Source organism: Oryctolagus cuniculus, chromosome 2 (assembly GCF_964237555.1).
Source record: "Oryctolagus cuniculus chromosome 2, mOryCun1.1, whole genome shotgun sequence".
NCBI lineage: Eukaryota > Metazoa > Chordata > Mammalia > Lagomorpha > Leporidae > Oryctolagus > Oryctolagus cuniculus.
In genome coordinates, this window is record NC_091433.1 from 21,550,620 (window position 1) to 21,570,378 (window position 19,759).

At 37.0% G+C, this 19,759-nt stretch overlaps 1 protein-coding gene across 4 annotated transcripts in view; it reads left to right on the forward strand.

Annotated features, from left to right (window-relative positions):
* The window catches only part of TBC1D19 (TBC1 domain family member 19), a 177,480-nt gene that overhangs the window by 44,358 nt on the left and 113,363 nt on the right, over nt 1–19,759 (forward strand). The window contains exons 2-7 of one of the 4 annotated variants that reach the window (XM_051842268.2): nt 3,215–3,287; nt 4,241–4,286; nt 9,689–9,764; nt 14,490–14,564; nt 15,112–15,175; nt 16,132–16,178. In XM_051842268.2, coding sequence (XP_051698228.1) covers nt 3,215–3,287; nt 4,241–4,286; nt 9,689–9,764; nt 14,490–14,564; nt 15,112–15,175; nt 16,132–16,178 — 381 coding nt within the window. Of the gene's footprint in view, nt 1–3,214; nt 3,288–3,694; nt 3,762–4,240; nt 4,287–9,688; nt 9,765–14,489; nt 14,565–15,111; nt 15,176–16,131; nt 16,179–19,759 lie in introns of those variants that run through there. The other 3 variants (XM_070068116.1, XM_051842295.2, XM_051842305.2) reach the window with 3 other exon arrangements.

The following is a 19,759-nucleotide window of genomic DNA, read 5'->3' on the forward strand; positions in this document are numbered from 1 at the left end:
AGTGTGTTGTCCAATGTGAAGTAATGCTGTAACTAGTACTGAAACAGTATTTTACACTTTGTGTTTCTGTGTGGGTGCAAACTGATGAAATCTTTACTTAATATATACTGAATTGATCTTCTGTATATAAAGAGAATTAAAAATGAATCTTGATGTGAATGGAATGGGAGAGGGAGCAGGAGATGGGAAGGGTGTGAGTGGGAGGGAAATTATGGGGGGGGAAAGCCATTGTAATCCATTAACTGTACTTTGAAAATTTATATTTACTAAATAAAAAATTAAAAAAAAAATTTTGGAGTTTGTGCATGTTTGATCAGTGAGTATACTACTGCAGCGGGTATGCCATGCTTCCTGTTGGCCAGGCAAAGCACAGTGCACCTGCTTAACATGGCCACATCATGGTACATTGCTGAGATGGATGACAAGTGAGCCAGTGACACGTCATTTGATAATCACATCATGTTATGCACCGTTTTAGCAATTATAAATATCAGAGGCTCTTTGTCTAATATTTTTTGTACTTGTGGTAAACAATTTTTGGGCTTATCTCCAAAATAGAATTTCTAACTACTTCTCTTTTGGTTTTCTGCTTTGGTTTAATTTGGGAGTGTGCTGAGATTTCCAGGAAGGCTATTAAAAATGCAAACACTTATCCATGGAAATCAGGATTTTTCTCTGTGCTGAGCGAACAAAGAAAAATACATAAATAAATTAGTTACTGAGGCTCTATCAGAATAAAATTGTATCTTTTTAATATTGGCCATAACACTAGTCCATGAGAAAAGGTCCTCACTGAATAGCAATATCACTCTCAGTGTGTTTTGTATGGTAGAATTCCTAACTAGATTCAGTTTTCATTGCAAGAAGGTTGTATTAACTCATGTTTGACAATCACTGTGATTTACCATGTTGTCCTCTTGTCACTGTATTGTGTTTTAATTCTAAAATTTCTGAAGATTTTTATAATTAGGGTATCAGTGAAGTTTGTTTGGCTTTGATATAAAAAGCATTTCTAGGAGGTTTTAATAAAAGAAATTTTAAAATATTGAAAATTTTAGAAAAATTAGTAATTTTCTCTTGCAGTTCAGCGTGTTTCTTGTCCTTTGTGTGTCATGTACGTTGACAGCTGGATGAAGAGGTTTCCTGAGACTCAGGTGTCATCCCTGTTGCACTGTTACAGGCAGCAGAGTGTTCTTTGGTTGAGAAGCACAGAATGTTTGGCTCCTTTGTGATGTTAATAGCTGTTTCTGTTCAGTGCCTACAATTAGTCATTCATTGGGGGCTGCAAAATTGTGATATTATAATTTACTGTTTTGGTACCCATTAGTAATATAGTTTCTTTAGGAAAGACAAAATAAGTGTCCATCCCTTTATTTACCAGTTTTCCAGGTAATGAGTTAGATTCCTGTCATCCTTACTTTTTATTACTTTCTGTGCATTTTCTCCTCCATGTGACTGGTCTGGAAAGGAGCTCTGCTGGGTCAGTATCAAGACTTAGCAGATGCTCGAGTGCTGTAGTCTCCGCATATCACATCTTCCTTCCCATACTCAGTTAAGCAAAACCCCTGCCCATTCTCCCCCTTAGTTAGACTTTGGCTCCTCATGTGGTATTTTTTTTTAAAGATTTATTTATTTATTTTAAAGAGTTACACTGAGGGCCGGCGCCGTGGCTCAATAGGCTAATCCTCCACCTTGCGGCGCCGGCACACCGGGTTCTAGTCCCGGTTGGGGCGCCGGATTCTGTCCCGGTTGCCCCTCTTCCAGGCCAGCTCTCTGCTATGGCCAGGGAGTGCAGTGGAGGATGGCCCAGGTGCTTGGGCCCTGCACCCCATGGGAGACCAGGAAAAGCACCTGGCTCCTGGCTCCTGCCAGGATCAGCGCGGTGCGCCGGCTGCAGCGGCGGCCATTGGAGGGTGAACCAGCGGCAAAAGGAAGACCTTTCTCTCTCTGTCTCTCTCTCTCACTGTCCACTCTGCCTGTCAAAAAAAAAAAAAAAAAAAGAGTTACACTGAGAGAAAAGGAGAGGCAGAGAGAGAGAGGTCTTCCATCTGCTGGTTCACTCCCCAATTGGCTGCAGTGGCCAGAGCTGCGCCGATCCGAAGCCAGGAGCCAGGAGCTTCTTCCAAGTCTTCCACCTGGTGTAGGGGCCCAAGGACATGGGCCATCTTCTACTGCTTTCCCAGGCCATAGCAGAAAGCTAGATTGGAAGTGGAGCAACCAGGTCTCGAACTGGTGCCCATATGGGATGCCAGCACCACAGGTGGCGGCTTTGCCCTCTATGCCACAGTGCTGGCCCTCCTCCTTATGTGTTACAATGCGTATTTGCTGACTATTGGACATTCTCTTGTTTTCACATACATCAGATACTGTATTGCTTCCTCCTGCTTCTACTTGTGCTAGTGCTAATACCATACAGTTCTGTAGCTGTTGGTTGGTCACCAGTTGTTTATATTTTGGATTTGTGGGGGATATCTTACCACTGAGTTATCTTGTAAATATTTTCCATGAGATTTTGGTTTTGCTCTCTAGTTGTTCAGTCTTTTTTAACGTGCAAATCAGAGATTAAAAGAAAAGGACTCTTGGCTGGCGCCGCGGCTCACTAGGCTAATCCTCTGCCTTGCGGCGCCGGCACACTGGGTTCTAGTCCCGGTCGGGGCGCCAGATTCTGTCCCGGTTGCCCCTCTTCCAGGCCAGCTCTCTGCTGTGGCCAGGGAAGTGCAGTGGAGGATGGCCCAGGTGCTTGGGCCCTGCACCCCATGGGAGACCAGGAGAAGCACCTGGCTCCTGCCATCGGATCAGTGCGGTGCGCTGGCCGCAGCGTGCCGGCCACGGCAGCCATTGGAGGGTGAACCAACGGCAAAAAGGAAGACCTTTCTCTCTGTCTCTCTCTCTCACTGTCCACTCTGCCTGTCAAAAAATAAAATAAAAAAAAAGATGTTAAGTATTCATAAACTACTAGCTTTTGTATTTTGAGTACCCTTCAGTGTACTATCAGAGATCCTCTATCTTAAGAGTAGATGAGAAATTCTTCTCTTTTATGTACTATTCCAGATAATTCTAATAAGGTTCTCTGTCCTGGAAGAGAATTTTTTTTAAATAATATATGCATTTGGACACTCCTTTTTAAAAATTTTGTGTTAAATATCAACCCAAATTATTTGCTTTTGACCTCTGTCTTTTCCTTTGTTCTTTTCTTTCTTTTTTTTTTTATTAGGCTAGTCTTCAGAGACCTGAGATTAAGCTTGAATCACTAAAAGAGGATATTAAGGAATTCTTTAAAATAACAGGTTTGTAATTTTTTCTAATCCTTTTGGCTAAAATAAGGAAATCTTTTATTTATTCTTAATCCTTTAAAGCAAAATAATATTTTATCCCAACCTTTCAGTTTCTTATTCAGAATTGTAAAAACTGTAGCAGAATATGTTTCTGTTTGAGGAGAATTGGAACTGTCAGACATCTCAATGAAATGGGGAAAAATTCAGGAACAATATAGCAGTGATTGATCTGCATTAGTTAGTTTTAAATACTGTTTACCTTCCTGCTCAAAATACAACTTGAAGTATTGAGTATCTCCTGATTTATGTAAGTTTTCTTTTTAATTTTTCTTTTGGCTCTTTTTCTTCCACAATTATTTTTCTACCTCTTTTCTGTGCTTTCAAAGAAAACAAAAAGAAAATCCTAATTTTTTTGTAGAACAAGAAGAGTGGTTCCCTATTCCAACTTCTGCACATGGGAACCGAGGCGTTAAGTGGTTTGCCCAGGTAAATTCAAGTAGTTAACCGCTGAGCTAACTAGTCTGACTGATGGTAACTCAATAGTCTGCTTCTGTTGTCAGGACCCTGACTAGTTCTTTGTAACTAATTTCTTGTGATCTGTCCTTGTCAGATAACTGTTTCTTGCCCTTCCCTTGGCATGTTCCTCATAGCATGAATGGTGCAGCATCCAAAGATTTTTATATTCGTTGATCACTTTAATAGCGGAAGAGGGAAATGTTCCTTCCAATTTGAGAAGATGGCACAATAGTTTTGCTTTAAAAATAATATCAATTGATGTTTTTGCTATTCAGTGTTAGCCAAGGGATATGGTATGGGTGTAGGAAATAATTCGATAATAACACTTTACACAGTGATTGGTGAATGACAAGTTTCTTTCACCAATGAAGATGATGCCAAAGTGTTAGTAATATACATTTTGATGTATGTTTGTTAGAAAAACTAATGGTCATATTTCTTTTAAATAGGTTGGGAGAAGAAACTTCAGAATGCGGTTTATAGTGAACTGAGTGTGTGAGTTTTCCCCACATATTTTGAGATACTGTTTTGTTTAGCTATACTTACTTTGTAAAGGATATAATCAATATTGCTATGTTGTCATGGTATGGGAGCCCAAAGAGGCTTGCACATAATATTCCTTCATTCCAAAGATGCCATTTGAAAGTCTGATTGGGAGAGACATGGGTTTCTTCTGCTCATCGGAATAACTTAGGCCGGCCAGTTGGTTGGTAAATCAGAAAGCAATCCGCTTGCCTGGCAGAATTAAATAGCCGTCAAAATTGGTTCATGGTCACAACCACCTGACATGCTCCCCGGTGTTCTACAACGCTGTCAGTTAATGACGCTAGCCCCGCTGTACTCCGCTCACCTTTGCCGTCCCCATCAGATTCTGAAAAAGACGTTTATTCCCCTAGGGAGGGCTGGTATGGGTTGGGTGGCAGCAGGGAACTGGGGAAATCCTATCCCATAGGCCAGCCATCAGCAAGGAATGCTCTTTCTTGCAGGGGAAGGGCAGTCTTTAGGAATCTCCCCCACATAATTATAGTCAGTCTGATACAATTAAAAATTGCTACAGTCCTGGCTATATTAATAATAGATGGGTTTTTTCTCATCAAAAAATTTATATCAACTATTCACTCATCCAGTACAATTAGGGAATAAGATATTTGTCTTAAGTCAATATTTCAGATAACAGAAGCTTATTAACATTATCTTTATTTTCTATATTTATAAGAGGACCATTTGAAACCTTTATTTTTTTTTGCAAAATAGATACTATTATTAAAACATCAGTGGTTTTGTTTAATCTAGAATCTAGGTATATCAACTATTTTTTAAATTTGCCATTACAAAAAATATAGATCCAGAATATTGGTATTTGTAGTTTATTCAACATTCTCAAATTCTATTATTCTTTGATTATTTACTTAGTACCTACCTATACCAGTACTGTGCTAAGTACTGGGGAGATGTAAACAGAAATTTTGCCCTTATGGAGTTCATAGACTGAGTTCTTTGGTTTTTGTTTTGTTTTGTTTTTACTCCTTTCTCTGTCCCTATCATTCTCTAGAATTCTAACTCCCCCCATTTAACTTACCCCTTCAAATCTGCTGATTATTGGGAAATGAGATAACTCTGCTTACCATATATTATGATACAATTTAGGTATGCATTTTAAAAATTAGTATCTTTTTATTGATTATCCCTATCTTCCCGGTGGGTTTTTGAATTCTTAAATAACATCAGATATAAGTGCTATTTATTAATTGAAGTTGACTGTAATGATATCTTTGATAGTGCTAGGTATCAAGGGAAGAGATGTTTATCATGAGGAGTAAGGTTTAAAATTATAATATGTAGTAGAGATACCTCTTGTATAATTCCCAATTTTGGATTTGCAAACTGAACACATGTAACTTAGATTACTATTTTTGTGATCTAATGCATTTCTGAATATTGTTCTGTGACTGACTCTTGACCACATGCGCTGTGTTTCATTATTATATCTTCAGTATATCATAGATCTTTAAATACAATTTTGGGGGGAATAATTTGTTGGGATTATTAAAGTTCACTAATACCACCTTTCTTCCTCACTAGGGTTCTCAACAAATTGAGAAATGAGATAAAGCAGAAAGGCAAACTGCAGATCAAAATGACATTACACTACTGATAAAGACTAAGTAGGACATAGATTAGTGATTGAGAGGCATGTGTTATGGCACAGTGGTTAATTAAGCTGTTGCTGGAAACGTCCACATCCTTATCTGAGTGCCATGCTGGTTTCAGTCCCAGTTCCTCCACTTTCTACTGAGCTTCCCGATAATGTACCTGGGAAGGCATTATATGATGGCCCACGGGCTTGGGTTCCTCCTGCCCGTGTGTGAGAGTTCCTTGCTCCTAGCTTCAACCTGGTGCAACTCCGGCTGTTGATGGCATTTAGAGAATGAACAAAGGTGGAAGAGGTCTGTCTGTCTGTCTCTCTCTCTCTTTAATTCTCTCTCTATGACTCTACCTTTCAAATAAATAAATAACCCTTTAAAAAAAAATAAGAGCAAAATGAGCCCCTTAACTGAACTCTTGAATTACTTTTGGATCTGTGTAAACATAGATCCAATAGTATTGGATCTGGGTAAACATATTGAATTTATTCTTCCCAAATTTAAAAGTTGAACAAACATTAAACCCTTCTGTGGTAAGGTAAGAAAAGCCCTGGAGAGAAGCAAAAACTGTTCTAGTAAATGCAGCTCTTACTACGTGGAAGGACACACTGGAAATGGGAAAGGAGTGTTCCTCCTAAGGTAAATTGAAAAGGTAAAAGTTGACTTAGCATATTCTGTTGCTTTTTTCATTGGAAGCAACCGTTAGATAGATGACTGAAGAAAGCACAAAATAGGCCTCTTCATTAGGTAATATTAAATAATTGGAGCTAAACACTTCCCCTCCCATATACGTTCCTTATTGAAGTGTGGAACACATGAGCTCACCAGAGCAAACTTGAAAATAGTTACTTCGTTTTATTTTAGTTAGCATTTCAAAGAATCCAGATTCTTGTTTAACAAATATAATAGGAAAAAAACCAACCTGTATTCTGTTATTTACATTAGGTTTATAACTGTAACCCAGGTTAGCCCTTCCCACTTTAGGTCATACACTTTAATTATTTTTTTCCATTGATTTTTAAATGGTTACAGATTTATATTGTATTAATAGCTAATCAATTACTTTAGTGATAATTTACATCGTTTAAATATTTATTTTGTGCCAGGTACTGTGCTAATCACTTTTTTATGCATTGACTTATTTAATATAATTTTGTAACAACCCCATGAGTAGAATTTTTATTGTCTCTACCCTAATGACCCAATGCAGTCTGTTCACTTCCCAAAGGACCCACTTCCAAACCTCGTAACTGGACTAAGTTTCTACCCTCTTAGTAACATTAACCTATGACTTTTGGGGTTTAAAGTCCCACATGAGTTCAAGGGCCAAATCATATTCAGACAGTAGCCCCCAAGGCATGTTAAACACTGGAGGTACAATCACCAGTGAGTAAGGGAGACATCATTCCTGGCTAATAGTCAAAGTTGTAGGTAGGTCAAAAATAGTCAGGAAGCAAAAGAAACTGCTTAGGAACCTGATAGATGAATTCCAACAAGGGAAAGTGGTTTCCAGAAATAGGTAACTGTGAGTGAGTGGAAAATATAAGAAGTATTTACAGTGCCTTGGGGGACAAGCAGAAGCCAGAGTCAAGGGTACTGTGAGGTTTCTGGGCATTATTCCTACCTGTCAGCTCTTACCTGTTTATATTACTAATGTACACCCTAGGAAGGCAGAAATTTTGGCTGTTTTGTTCACTCTGAATTTTAGCTGTTTTGTTCACTCTTTAATATGGAATATTTCATAGGTACTCATTAAATATTTCTGAATAAGTATCTAACTTGACTTTGGTCTTTTTTTTTTAAAAGATCTATTTATCTATTTGAAAGGCAGAGTTACACACAGAGAGAAGGAGAGGCAGAGAGAGAGAGAGAGAGAGAGAGACAGAGAGAGAGAGAGATCTTTCATCCGCTGGTTCATTCCCCAATTGGCCACAATGGCCGGAGCTGTGCTGATCTAAAGCCAGGAGCCAGGAGTTTCTTCCGGGTCTCCCATGAGGGTGCAGGGGCCCAATGACTTGGGCCATCTTCTACTACTTTCCCAGGCCATAGCAGAGAGCTGGATCGGAAGTGGAGCCACCAGGTCTCGAACCACTGCCCATATGGGATGCCGGCACTGCAGATGGCTGCTTTACCTGCTACACCACAGCACCAGCCCTGATTTTGGCCTTAATATGAATAGTTTTTGAATTGCTGCCTCCTTTTTTTTGATGGATTTCTTTGATCATTAGATAACTCTTAAGATCATCAGTAAATAGTCTCAAATTTTAACCCTAAATTTCTACTTTACTAAACCTAGACATAATTGCCATTAAATTGGAAGGATTTTAGAACAATAATTATAAACCACATGTTCCTTTACAAATGAGGTACATATTGTACAATGTGAGATAATTTTTAAACTATCTTGCCTATAGGATAAATCCTAAGTATCTAGAGATTGTCATTTTCTTTTCATTTGTGAGTGGGGAAAGATTTTAGTGGAAAAATAGTTTACCAGAATTATTATTAATTAGTCAACTGCCTGATAGGTTATGTAGGATAGGTTGCCTTATTCCACTCCAGAAGTGTTTCGGTATGAATAGGTGAGCCTTATGCACTGAAGCTCTGGGACAGATGCAGGTGGTTTGGAATGCTGTGTTATATGCCTAGATGCCGCTCTTCCCCTTTGGACCAGGAATTTCTTCCATGATTTTCGATTATATGGTTGCTTTGCTGTGGGTACAAATGTTATGATTAATTTCAACTGGAGTTATATTTTTAGTGAAAGAGGTTGGAATTTCTAAGTAGTTATTGAAACATCATGTTTTCTACTGCCTTTTCTGTGATTTCATACCACTTTGTTCCAACTATTCTGAACTTTCCTGATCCTTAAGCATTCCAGATGTTCCCATCTCAGATTTCTGTGCTTGTCTGGAATATTCCCCCAGATCTTTGCATGGTTGTCTTACTCTTATCTTAGTTCAAATATCAGATCCTATAGAGTGCTTTACTGCCCTCCAAATTACGTCAGTCTCATTAGACTGTGTTTCTCATGGCACTTACTGTTGGCTGGTGTTATCCTATTTCTTTGCTTGTTTTCGTAAGTCTTGACTGTGTTTTTTCACTAAGTTCATGAAAACAAGTAGACGTAGTACATAGAATGGCTTATATATTTGTTGACTATTTTCTTAGAAAAATAAGTTTTTAATATAAAATGTACTATTACTTGGAAAACAGAAAGAATTATAATAAATTAAAATTTTGATATTTTGTTAAATTTATGAATTTATGTTCTACATATTAAAATGTGACTGTTACCAAAATTAGTATTTATAATTTCAATTAGGTAAAAAATATATAATCATGTAGACAAGCAAATTAAGAAAAATGAAATGAGTTTCTATATTGGTAAGTTAATGGACTTTTTAACTTTGAAAAATATTTTATTGTTGTAATACTTATACACTAAAATTAACTGTCATAAAAATTTTTATGTGATCATTTACAGAGATAAATTTAACTTGCTTCAGTTTATCATGCAAGTTATCATGCAATTAATTTGCTTTTAACTTGTGATTAATATTTTAGACTAGAACTTAATACTGATGGGATATGAATTGTATTAGGCCCTTGTACCGTATATAAACACATAAAACTGTTAACAGATATTCTATTTCATTTATAATATGAACTGTAGAGTTAAGTAGTTCCTAACCAAGAGGGTGAATTATCCAGAGTAGTATATAATATTGAGCTACCTCTTTTTGCTCCTAGGTTTCCTTTACCTAGTCACCCTGCTGCACCTCCTGAACATCTTAAAGAACCTTTGGTATACATGAGGAAAGCACAGGTTGGCTATTATTTATTTTCACTTTATTTTCTGTGCCAAGTAATGTAATGCAAAGCAAAAGATTCTTATTGTTGTCAGGAGTATATATTATTCATTATATGAGAGTTTGGGTAAGAACCATTGTAATAATGTTAACTGCTATACTAATATTAATAGTATTTGCATAGTCTTACCTTTTATTTTCAATAACTGTGGACCATACCTATTTAACTATAGAAAGCCTGGAAAAAGTTGAGTAGAAGGGGAAAAATCATCTATTCTACTGGCCTGAAATTTAAATATGATGGAAATATTATGTGACAATCTTCTTCATAACCTTGTTAAAGAAATGAATGTGAATGAATTGACACCTTCTTCCTTTGAATTTTCCACTCAAGTCAGTTACAGAAACAGTATTTAAAATATATTTGTTTTCACAGTAGGATGCCACATATTGATTGTATTCCATTACAGAATTCACATGAACCTGCTTTCAAAATGGTCTTTTTTCCATTCAGTCTTTTGTTTATAGCTTTTGTCTATATTCCCACTAAACTAGGGTCTTTTTGCTTTTTACTTGTTAGGCTTCTTATTTGATGAAGCATTAAGCCTTTTTTATTGTAATGTGAATTTAAAAAATATTATCTCAAAAACTAGCAAAAGGGAAAAACAGGCAGACAGGGATGGCGGAAAGGAAGGAATATCATTATATTCTTAGAATTGTATCTATGAACTATGTTGAGTCTGTTAGAAACTAATTAAAAATTTTTAAAACCTGGTCTGGCAACAACTAAGAATCACTTTAAAAGAATAAAGTAAAATAATGTAAACAGAAAAAATGTAAAGCTGTTAAAACAGAAATCAGTAAGTTCTGTCACATGTCCCTAACTTTTTCAACTGTCCTTCTCTGTCCAGCCTGTCCAGCCCTCATGCCCCAACTCATGTTTGGTGCAGTGCTGTTCACGAGTTGCCCTCTCCATGCAGGGCAGGGCTCTCTGACTGCCACTGCTGGGGTCTTTAATGGCATCACAGCCCTGATCAGCTATCATTGTCCGGCTCAGAACTAATGGACCCCATAGCATCCTGTGAAGCCATCACTCAGCTTCTGAGTCTACTGCACTTGAGTTACCACATTCCACAGCCGTGAATGTTAAATAGATTTTTATTGTTTAACATTTATTTTAAATATTTAAAGGCCCTAAAAATTAGATGATGAAAGGAGACCATATAAAGAAAAATGTGAAGAGAGTTGAGGAAACATGTATTTCTATCTCTGAGTGTCATCTTTTAAAGCTAGAAACCAGACATTTATAAAGCATTTTACAAGTTGAGTATCCCTTATTGGAAATGCTTGAGACCAGAAGTGTTTCAGATTTGAGAATTTTCTGGATTTTAGAATAGTTGCATAAATTTAGCTCTAATCCCCAAATCAAATAAAAAATCCTTCCAAGTCCTCAACTTTCTGACTATCACGTCAGCACATCTTCAAGTTTTGAACACTTTGGATTTTAGAATCTTGGTTTAGGGATGCTTAACCTGCAGTTAAATGATACATATGTGAAAGAATTGTGTGGCCTTTTGTTTTACATATTTATAGTCAAGAAAATAAAACTAAAAAGGTTGAGTCTAAATATTTTTGGTGAAGTTTGAAAATTTCCAAAAAGTTTAGTGAAATTATCAGTTTTAGAATCACAGATATAAGAAATAAAATCTACTATCCCCGGTCGGGGCGCCGGATTCTATCCCAGTTGCCCCTCTTCCAGGCCGGCTCTCTGCTGTGGCCAGGGAGTGCAGTGGAGGATGGCCCAGGTGCTTGGGCCCTGCACCCCATGGGAGAGCAGGAGAAGTACCTGGCTCCTGCCTTCGGATCAGCGCGGTGTGCAGGCCACAGTGTGTGGGCCGCGGCGGCCATTGGAGGGTGAACCAACGGCAAAAAGGAAGATCTTTCTCTCTGTCTCTCTCTCTCACTGTCCACTCTGCCTGACAAAAAAGAAAAAAGAAGAAATAAAATAAAAAAAATAAAAAAAATCTATCATTTCTAAAAAGAAGAGATGGAGAGGTAAATAGTATTTCCTTTCTGAAAGCATACAGCTAGCTGTTGAGAATCTGTGTGAAAGATCAGTATTTTTGTTATATATGAGTGCAATATGCTATTCTTCTGGTTGGGAATTTACCCACTAGATCAGGGATTAGCAAAGGAGTATCCCTGTACTAAATCCAGCTTTCCATGTGTTTTTTTTTTAAATATTTTCTTTTTTTTTTTTTTTAATATTTTCTTTTCTTTTTTTTTCTTTTTTTTTTTTTTTCTATTTTTTGACAGGCAGAGTGGACAGTGAGAGAGAGAGAGACAGAGAGAAAGGTCTTCCTTTGCCGTTGGTTCACCCTCCAATGGCCGCCGCGGCCGGCGCACCGCGCTGATCCGATGGCAGGAGCCAGGAGCCAGGTGCTTTTCCTGGTCTCCCATGGGGTGCAGGGTCCAAGCACCTGGGCCATCCTCCACTGCACTCCCTGGCCACAGCAGAGAGCTGGCCTGGAAGAGGGGCAACCAGGACAGAATCCGGCGCCCCAACCGGGACTAGAACCCTGTGTGCCGGCGCCGCTAGGCGGAGGATTAGCCTAGTGAGCCGCGGCGCCGGTCGCTTTCCATGTGTTTTTATGGGGATGGAGAGCTAGGATTAAAGTAATTTTGTAAAAAAAAAAAATTAACTAGTTGAAACATCAAGATAAGAATAGTATAATATCTTGCATACATAAAACTTATAAGAATTAATAAAATTGTTTTATTGTAAACATAAAAATGTTATGTTCATTTATTTAATACTGTCTAAATGACTACTTCTGCACTATAATCACAGAGGTAGGTAATTGAAATGTAAACTTTCTGGCCTGCAAATCCTAAAATATTTATTATCTGCCCTTTTACACGAGGTTTGCCAACTCCTGCACTCAATTATTCATTCTTTAAGAGCAGGGACTGTGCTTTTATCCTCAGCGTCTAGCACAGTACTTGGCCAGCAGAACACTCAATCTGCTGAGCTGATTGATTTTTAACCACAGTCGTCCCAGTTGCCTTCTCTCCCAGATGGTGTCTGCCTGTCGTCTTACTCTGAGTCTGCTCTCCTTGAGACAGCCAGTTCTTCAGCTCTCTCTCCTCTTTGCATGAAAGCGGTCTAGTCCGTATCTCACTACTGCCATTCCATCACATCCTCTCTTGCACTTCAAAATCTCTTGCCATCAGACTTCTGTCATGCTGCCCTCAGCCTAAGGCCACCTCTGCTGTCTAATTTCTCTTCTGACTGTTGACTACTTCAGGGGAAAACCACGTGACTTCTGTGCTGACCATTAGTCTAGTCTGAATTCCTTGATGTAGCTTTCAATGGAGTCTTTCTGCTGCCAGCTAGTACTTTTGTTAGGCTTTATTCATTATCTGCTTTCCACTTAGGTTGTTTTGAAACGTATCCATGATGTGTAGGCTCCATTTCTGCCAAAGTCTCACTCAGTTTTAACATTTGCCACTTTATTAAAGATGTTTGTTGGGTGTGGGTGTAGAGCTTGGAAAGCGTATTCACATAAAGAAAGTAATGTATTTACATATGTATTGAAGAAGAAGCTATGAATAATGACAAAAGTCAAAGCTGACAATTATCAAATGATGACTAGCATTATTATGCCACTGTTTGAAGCAGTTTACATGTGTCAGCTTCCTTCTTTATAATCATCACATGAAGGGGCTGTTATTATTTTAATTCTGTGTTTGACAGGTTGTAACTATCCTTTATGAGTAATATACTATATAATTCTTCGCTTTTCTTCTCATTACGTCTGAATTTTGGAACTTTGGTATTATTTTATTTCAGTTTCAATGAGCCAGAAGTGGCATTTTAGCTTATCATTGAAAAATACAGTATATTAGTTCTGTGGATAATCAAATATATGACTGACTATTAAAATTACTTGTAATCTTCAGCTTGCAAGAAATAGAGGTGGTAGAAAAAAAAATCAGTCAATATTGTCAAAAATCAGTTATGATATATTCTCAAAGGTAATTGGCTTAGACACTTCAAAAAAGTCATTTTCTTAAGAAGGACACAGAGACTGTAGACTAAATTACATCGAAAGAGACATACCTATTAAATGTAATGCCTGAATTTCAAGTAGATCTTGGCTTTTTAAAAAATAACTATGAAAGACATTTTTGGAATCCTGAAAAGCTTCAAACTTGATCTAAGTATTCAATGATATTATGAAGTATCATTACTTTTCTAAGGTGTGATAATGTCGTGATATGTGGGAGAAGATCCTTATTCTAATGATATGCATGCTGAAGTTTCAGGGGTGAAGTGTCATGTTTGAAATAATTACAATAGAATATATAACATTTTATTGTGTACTAGATCATTATGGCAATTGATAAGTATCAAACATTTAAGAATTACTTTAATTTAATGTACTTTTTTGTTGTAAACTGTTTTTCCTAATGTTTTTACCATATCACTTGTTGGCTCATTTTTTATGTCGATCCTCATTCCCATCCTCAACTAGAAGCTCTGTTCTTTGAGGACTGAGACTTTGTCACTCACTGCTTTATTCCCAGCGTCTGGCACAAATGAGGCAGGAATCTATTTGCTGAGTGAACTAATGAATCAGGATAGCCAATTGCTGCCATTTCTGTATAACTCATAATTGTAACTTTTATGTTTTTTATTAATAGCTAGAAACAATAATAGTTTCTTCTTTATGTTTCAGGGAAGTTGGGAAAAAAGAATTTTGAAGAGTTTAAATAGTATGTGCACTGAACTGAGTATCCCATTGGCACGAAAGGTACTTTTAAGATTTTTCTGTTTAAGTATTTTATTGGTAATCAAGAACTAGAAAGAAAAAAACAAAAGAACTAGAAAGAATGATGAAGAAATTCTACAGTTGGTAGGCATATTTTTTTTACTAGTTTATCAACTTTTTAAAAAACCAATTTATAAAAGGTCTGTTTGAGGGATTATTCTCTATAGACTTCTGCTGTGTATGCTATAATAATTATTATAAAAAACATCTTTGAGAATAAATAGAACTATAGAATGCATAGTACAGATTATTTAGATATTTGGCTGTAAAGATTATTAATACCCTTAAAGATTTTAATTACCTTTCCTTGTTGGCTAATTCAGCATACTAGCCATATTCCTTGAATCAGAAACATAGATAATTTAAGTGTAATTCTCCCCACCAAATAAAGTTCTCCATGTTCTGTGAAATTATTTTTCTTATGTTATGCTAGCTTATTTAATTTTTTAAATAAGCTGTTGATTTTTGATTTTTAGCTGCATTACTAAGCTTCAAAAAGTGAAACCACTTTTAAAATTACCTTTTGTAGAGGCCAGTTGCAGAACAGAAAGAACTTCTCAATAAATGGAATGAAATGGGAACCGATGAACCAGGTATATGAAGAGTCTTTTTTTCAAAATTTAGTATTAGCAAAAGAATTGCCATTTTAATTGTGGATCCAGAATAATATAATTAACACTTTTGGAAGGATAGCAACTTTCTGTCACCGTTAATTCCCTAAACTCTGTTTTGTTTACTTAAACTTCTACTTTATAGTGTAAACTTTGGTCTGTGTTTTCCAATATTTTGAGACTATTTAAATCATTTTACCCATTTTAAAGGAACATATTAAAACATTTTTATAAAAGTAAATTTATTGTGTAGACTTCTGAGACAATTAAGGTAAATGTTTTATATAATGTTACATTGAGATGTTAAAATAGGCTGAATACTGAAAAATGTGTTTTGTGGCCTTAAAGAACTTATTTTGGTGCATTTTAATATATCTAGTCAATTTTATAAATATATAATGAAGAGCAGCTTTATTTCATTTACTGTGATAAATAGATGCCTGTAATTGCATAGAAAGATTTATACATAACTCTTCTTCTCTGTTCTCTCTGCTTAAAAAATAAGATTGGGAGACAGGCAAGCAGCAAGTGCCATCGTAAAGGAAGCAGTGTGTTGTTGGAGGATAAAAGGGGGAGGTTTAATGCAACCAGATGAATATGCTGAGCATGTGTTCTTTGCATTCTAAGTACCTGGAGAATTTTCAGATAGCACCTTTGCATTACATTTACATTGTTTTACAAATTCAGTTGTAAATAATTTGTTGTAATTTATGAATTTCTGGAGTTTCTTCTAGAGTATTTCATCTAGGCCATCACTGAAAAGAGGGCTTCTTTATTTTTATGTTCCCAAAATGTAACATAACATCTGTCAAATAATCAGTACTCAGCAAATACTCAGTATCTGTACTGCAACATATGGAAGAATCATTAACATGTAGCTTTAATAAGACTTCATATAATGTGTAACTGAAATAATCTTTGCATCTATCTTATTCTAGATTTAAGCCTTTTCAGACCTGTTTATGCACCTAAGGATTTTCTTGAGGTAGGTTCCATTAGATAAATATACATATGTTAATGAAGGAATAACATTACATAAATATACATATGTTGATGAAGGAATAACATGAGGGAAGTGGGAGGTAAGATTACCTCATGGCAGCAACTGGGCCCAGCGTTGTGGTGTAGCGGGTAAAGCCACTGCCTGTGACGCCAGCATCCCATATGGGTGCTGGCTTGTGTCCCAGCTGCTTCACTTCCGATCCAGATCCCTGCTAACAGCATGGGAAAAGCAGTGGAAGATGGTTCAAGTGCTTAGGCCCCTGCTACCCACATGGGAGACCTGGAAGAAACTCCTGGCTGTCTCCTGTGGAAACTTTAAAAAAGTTGATGTGAATATAGAATAGTGATTACTAGAGATTGCGAAAGGTTAGAGATAGAGGGAAGGTGGATGATGGGTACTGAAAGGCAGTTTTATAGAAAAAATGGATTCTGGTGTTCAGTAGAACAGTGAGGGGATGTAGTTCATGGTAACCTATTACATATTTTATGAATAATTAGAACCAAGGACCCTGAAGTCTCTCCAAATATAGAGTAATGATAAGGGGATAGAAACATCAATTACCCTGATTTGATCTGTACATATTGCATATAAGTGTTGAAATAGATACTGTACCCCACAAACATTTACAATTATTATGTGTTAAACATTTAAAAAATGTTTACATAGATGGAAATGTTAACTAACCTGATTTGACCATACACATTGTATACATACGTTGAATTATCAGACTGTACCTCACAAATATGTATAATTTAAATCTGAATAAAGTAAAAAATAAAAGCCAAAGTCATGACAGTGGCCCTGAGCACCTTAACTGATCTGATACCCGTTATTTCTCGGAGTGCACCTGCTGCTGCTTTTCCTCCTAATTTGTTTGCTCATGACACTTTAGCCGCTTACGTTCCTCTGGCTTCCTCTCATCTGCAGGCCTTGCTTCTTGTTTTCTTGGCTTCAGTATTTTTTCCCTAATTGCCTGCCTGCATGTTCCCTTACTCCCCAGGTCTTTGCTGAATTGTCACCTTCTCAGCCAGGTCTTCCCTGGCGCTCCTTCTTGGAATCCATTATACTTCTTTCCAGCTTTGCTTTCCTCTGTAGCACTTGTCATTATAGAAGATACTAGTTCTTTATCTTGTTAGAAAAATTAGTAATTTTCTCTTGCATTTCTTTAGATTGTGCTGTTTCTAAATAACTACTAAGTATGAGATAGTAAAAGAAAGTTTATTTCCTTTTGACTTGGTGCTTTTGAATATTGAACAGTATTTTTGCAGCTCTTCAGATCTTTCCTAGGGCTAACACACTGGAAACCAGTCTCTTCAGTTAAAAATAATTTTATCACAGGGGCAGGGGCTTTTCCTTCTGTTTTGTTCGTTGCTGCAGTAATTACACAGGGACAGGTGATTGATAACACCCAGGCAAGGCTGTCTTTCAGGAAGAACAAATGCACAGAGAGCCTCAGTCTCAGCCGAGCTCCCAAGGCTCAGTTAGCTGTTCTTCATTCTTAGGTTAGGAACCATCAAGATATATGTGAGATTATGTAGATTAAGGAGACAAGGCACATGTTTTTAAGAGGGATCTTTTATACTCTGACTGGTTAAATTAGCTGCAGACATTATTAGTGAAAGGTGTTAAGGGAAATGACTCCAGGAGAATTTTGAACATTGAATAGTGAATTATAAATGACTAATTAGTACATTTCATCTAACTTAGCTAAAGATTAGCACCAGACTTCTAGGTATTCATGGAAGAGATAAGTATGAGTTACCATCAACCACTTGCAAATTAATCCTATCCCTAACTGTTGTGTCACCAACAGGTAGAACAATGCTTAGAACATAGTTACTCAATAAATACTTATTGAATGAATGAATGAATGAATGTTGTACATTTAATTTTATCTTGTTATTTTGAACCTGTTGTCTGATACCAGTTTGACCAAAGTAAAACTTTGTTAGAAATTACTTAAGGGCCTGGAGCTGTGGTGTAGCGGGTAAAGCCACCGCCTGCAGTGCTGTCATCTCCTATGGGTGCCAGTTCAAGACTCGGCTGCTTCATTTCTGATCCTGCTCTCTGCTATGACCTGGGAAAGCGGTGGAAGATGACCCAAGTGCTCGGGCCCCTGCACTTGTGTGAGAGACTCAGAAGAAGCTCCTGGCTCCTGGCTCCTGGCTTTGGATTGGCCCAGCTGTGGCCATCTCAGCCGTTTGGGAGTGAGCCAGTAGATGGAAGACCTCTCTCTGCTTCTGCCTGTGCCTTTCTGTACCTCTACCTTTCCAAAATATAAGTCAATTAAATAAAAAGAAAAGAAAAGAAACATTCAGCCTTTTTGAAGTACAGTTTATTTTTAACTTCAAAGAAATATTAGTTTGGTAAAAAACTGCCTTTATTATGTTGATTTTCTTTCTCTCAGCTTCTCTCAAAGCCTTTCCTTTTCTAGCAATTATGGGTTGAAATTTAATGTAATTTTTTAAGAGATTTATTTATTTATTTGAAAGGCCAGGTTAGAGAGAGAGAGAGAGAGAGAGAGAGAGAAAGAAGGAAAGACAGAGCGAAAGAGGTCTTCTCTCTGCTGGTTCTCTCCCCAAACTGCCACAACAGCTGAGACTGGGCCAGGAGCCAGGAGCTTCTTCCGGGTCTCCCACATGGGTGCAGGGATCCAAGCTCTTGGGCCATCTGCTGCTGCTTTCCCAGGCACACTTACAGGGAACTGAAGTGGAAGTGAAGCACCTGGAACTTGAACTAGCACCCATATGGGATGCTGGCACTGCAGACAGTGGCTTAACCTGCTGTGCCACAGAACTGGCTCCTCATACAGTTTTTCTATGCTTATTTTTAACTGTATTTTCTCTTTAATAGTCATAACGTTGTGTTCCCTTGAGGATTTGTTGCTAAATTGACCCTTTTATTAGTCATGCTGAGATCTTCTTTGTCAAGAACATTTTCGTAGTTATAATTTCTACATTGTGATATTTTCTCTTTTCTGTTACTCATGTATCCACAGTTTCTTCTCCTTTTTTTTCCTGTTCTGATTTCCAGTACAGTATGATCTTCTATTTATGTTATTAAGGTTAAGCTGTGCTGTTCTATATTAGTGTATATGTAATATTGTTGATTCTTTGTTAGGATAGATATTTTAGTTTTTAAACCAAAAACATTAATTTTTTTAGCTTCAATATTGTATTTGCAATTCTGAGAATTTGGCAATAGAACTGTTTGTTTTATCAGCTATTAGTTAACTGTTCATTAATGCCTTACTCAAATATGATAGTGCTCCTGTTATTATCATCTCCACCGACTTCTTGATGGTTTCTTTTCTTGAAGAGTTTGAATATTTTTTAAAGTTGTTATTATTGTTCTTTACAGATTATGCTTGTTACTATTAGAAAAATAAGAAAGCATACGTAAGAATAAAATTTAAAGATTACTAATAGTACCATCATATAGCAGTAATGGTATTGTTTTTATACTTTTGATTTTATTTATTTATTTTATTTTATTTTTTTAAGGGAAAAGGTTTACGGGGAAAACCCGACAGACTGGAAGGAAGGGGCGAAGAAGGAAAAGAG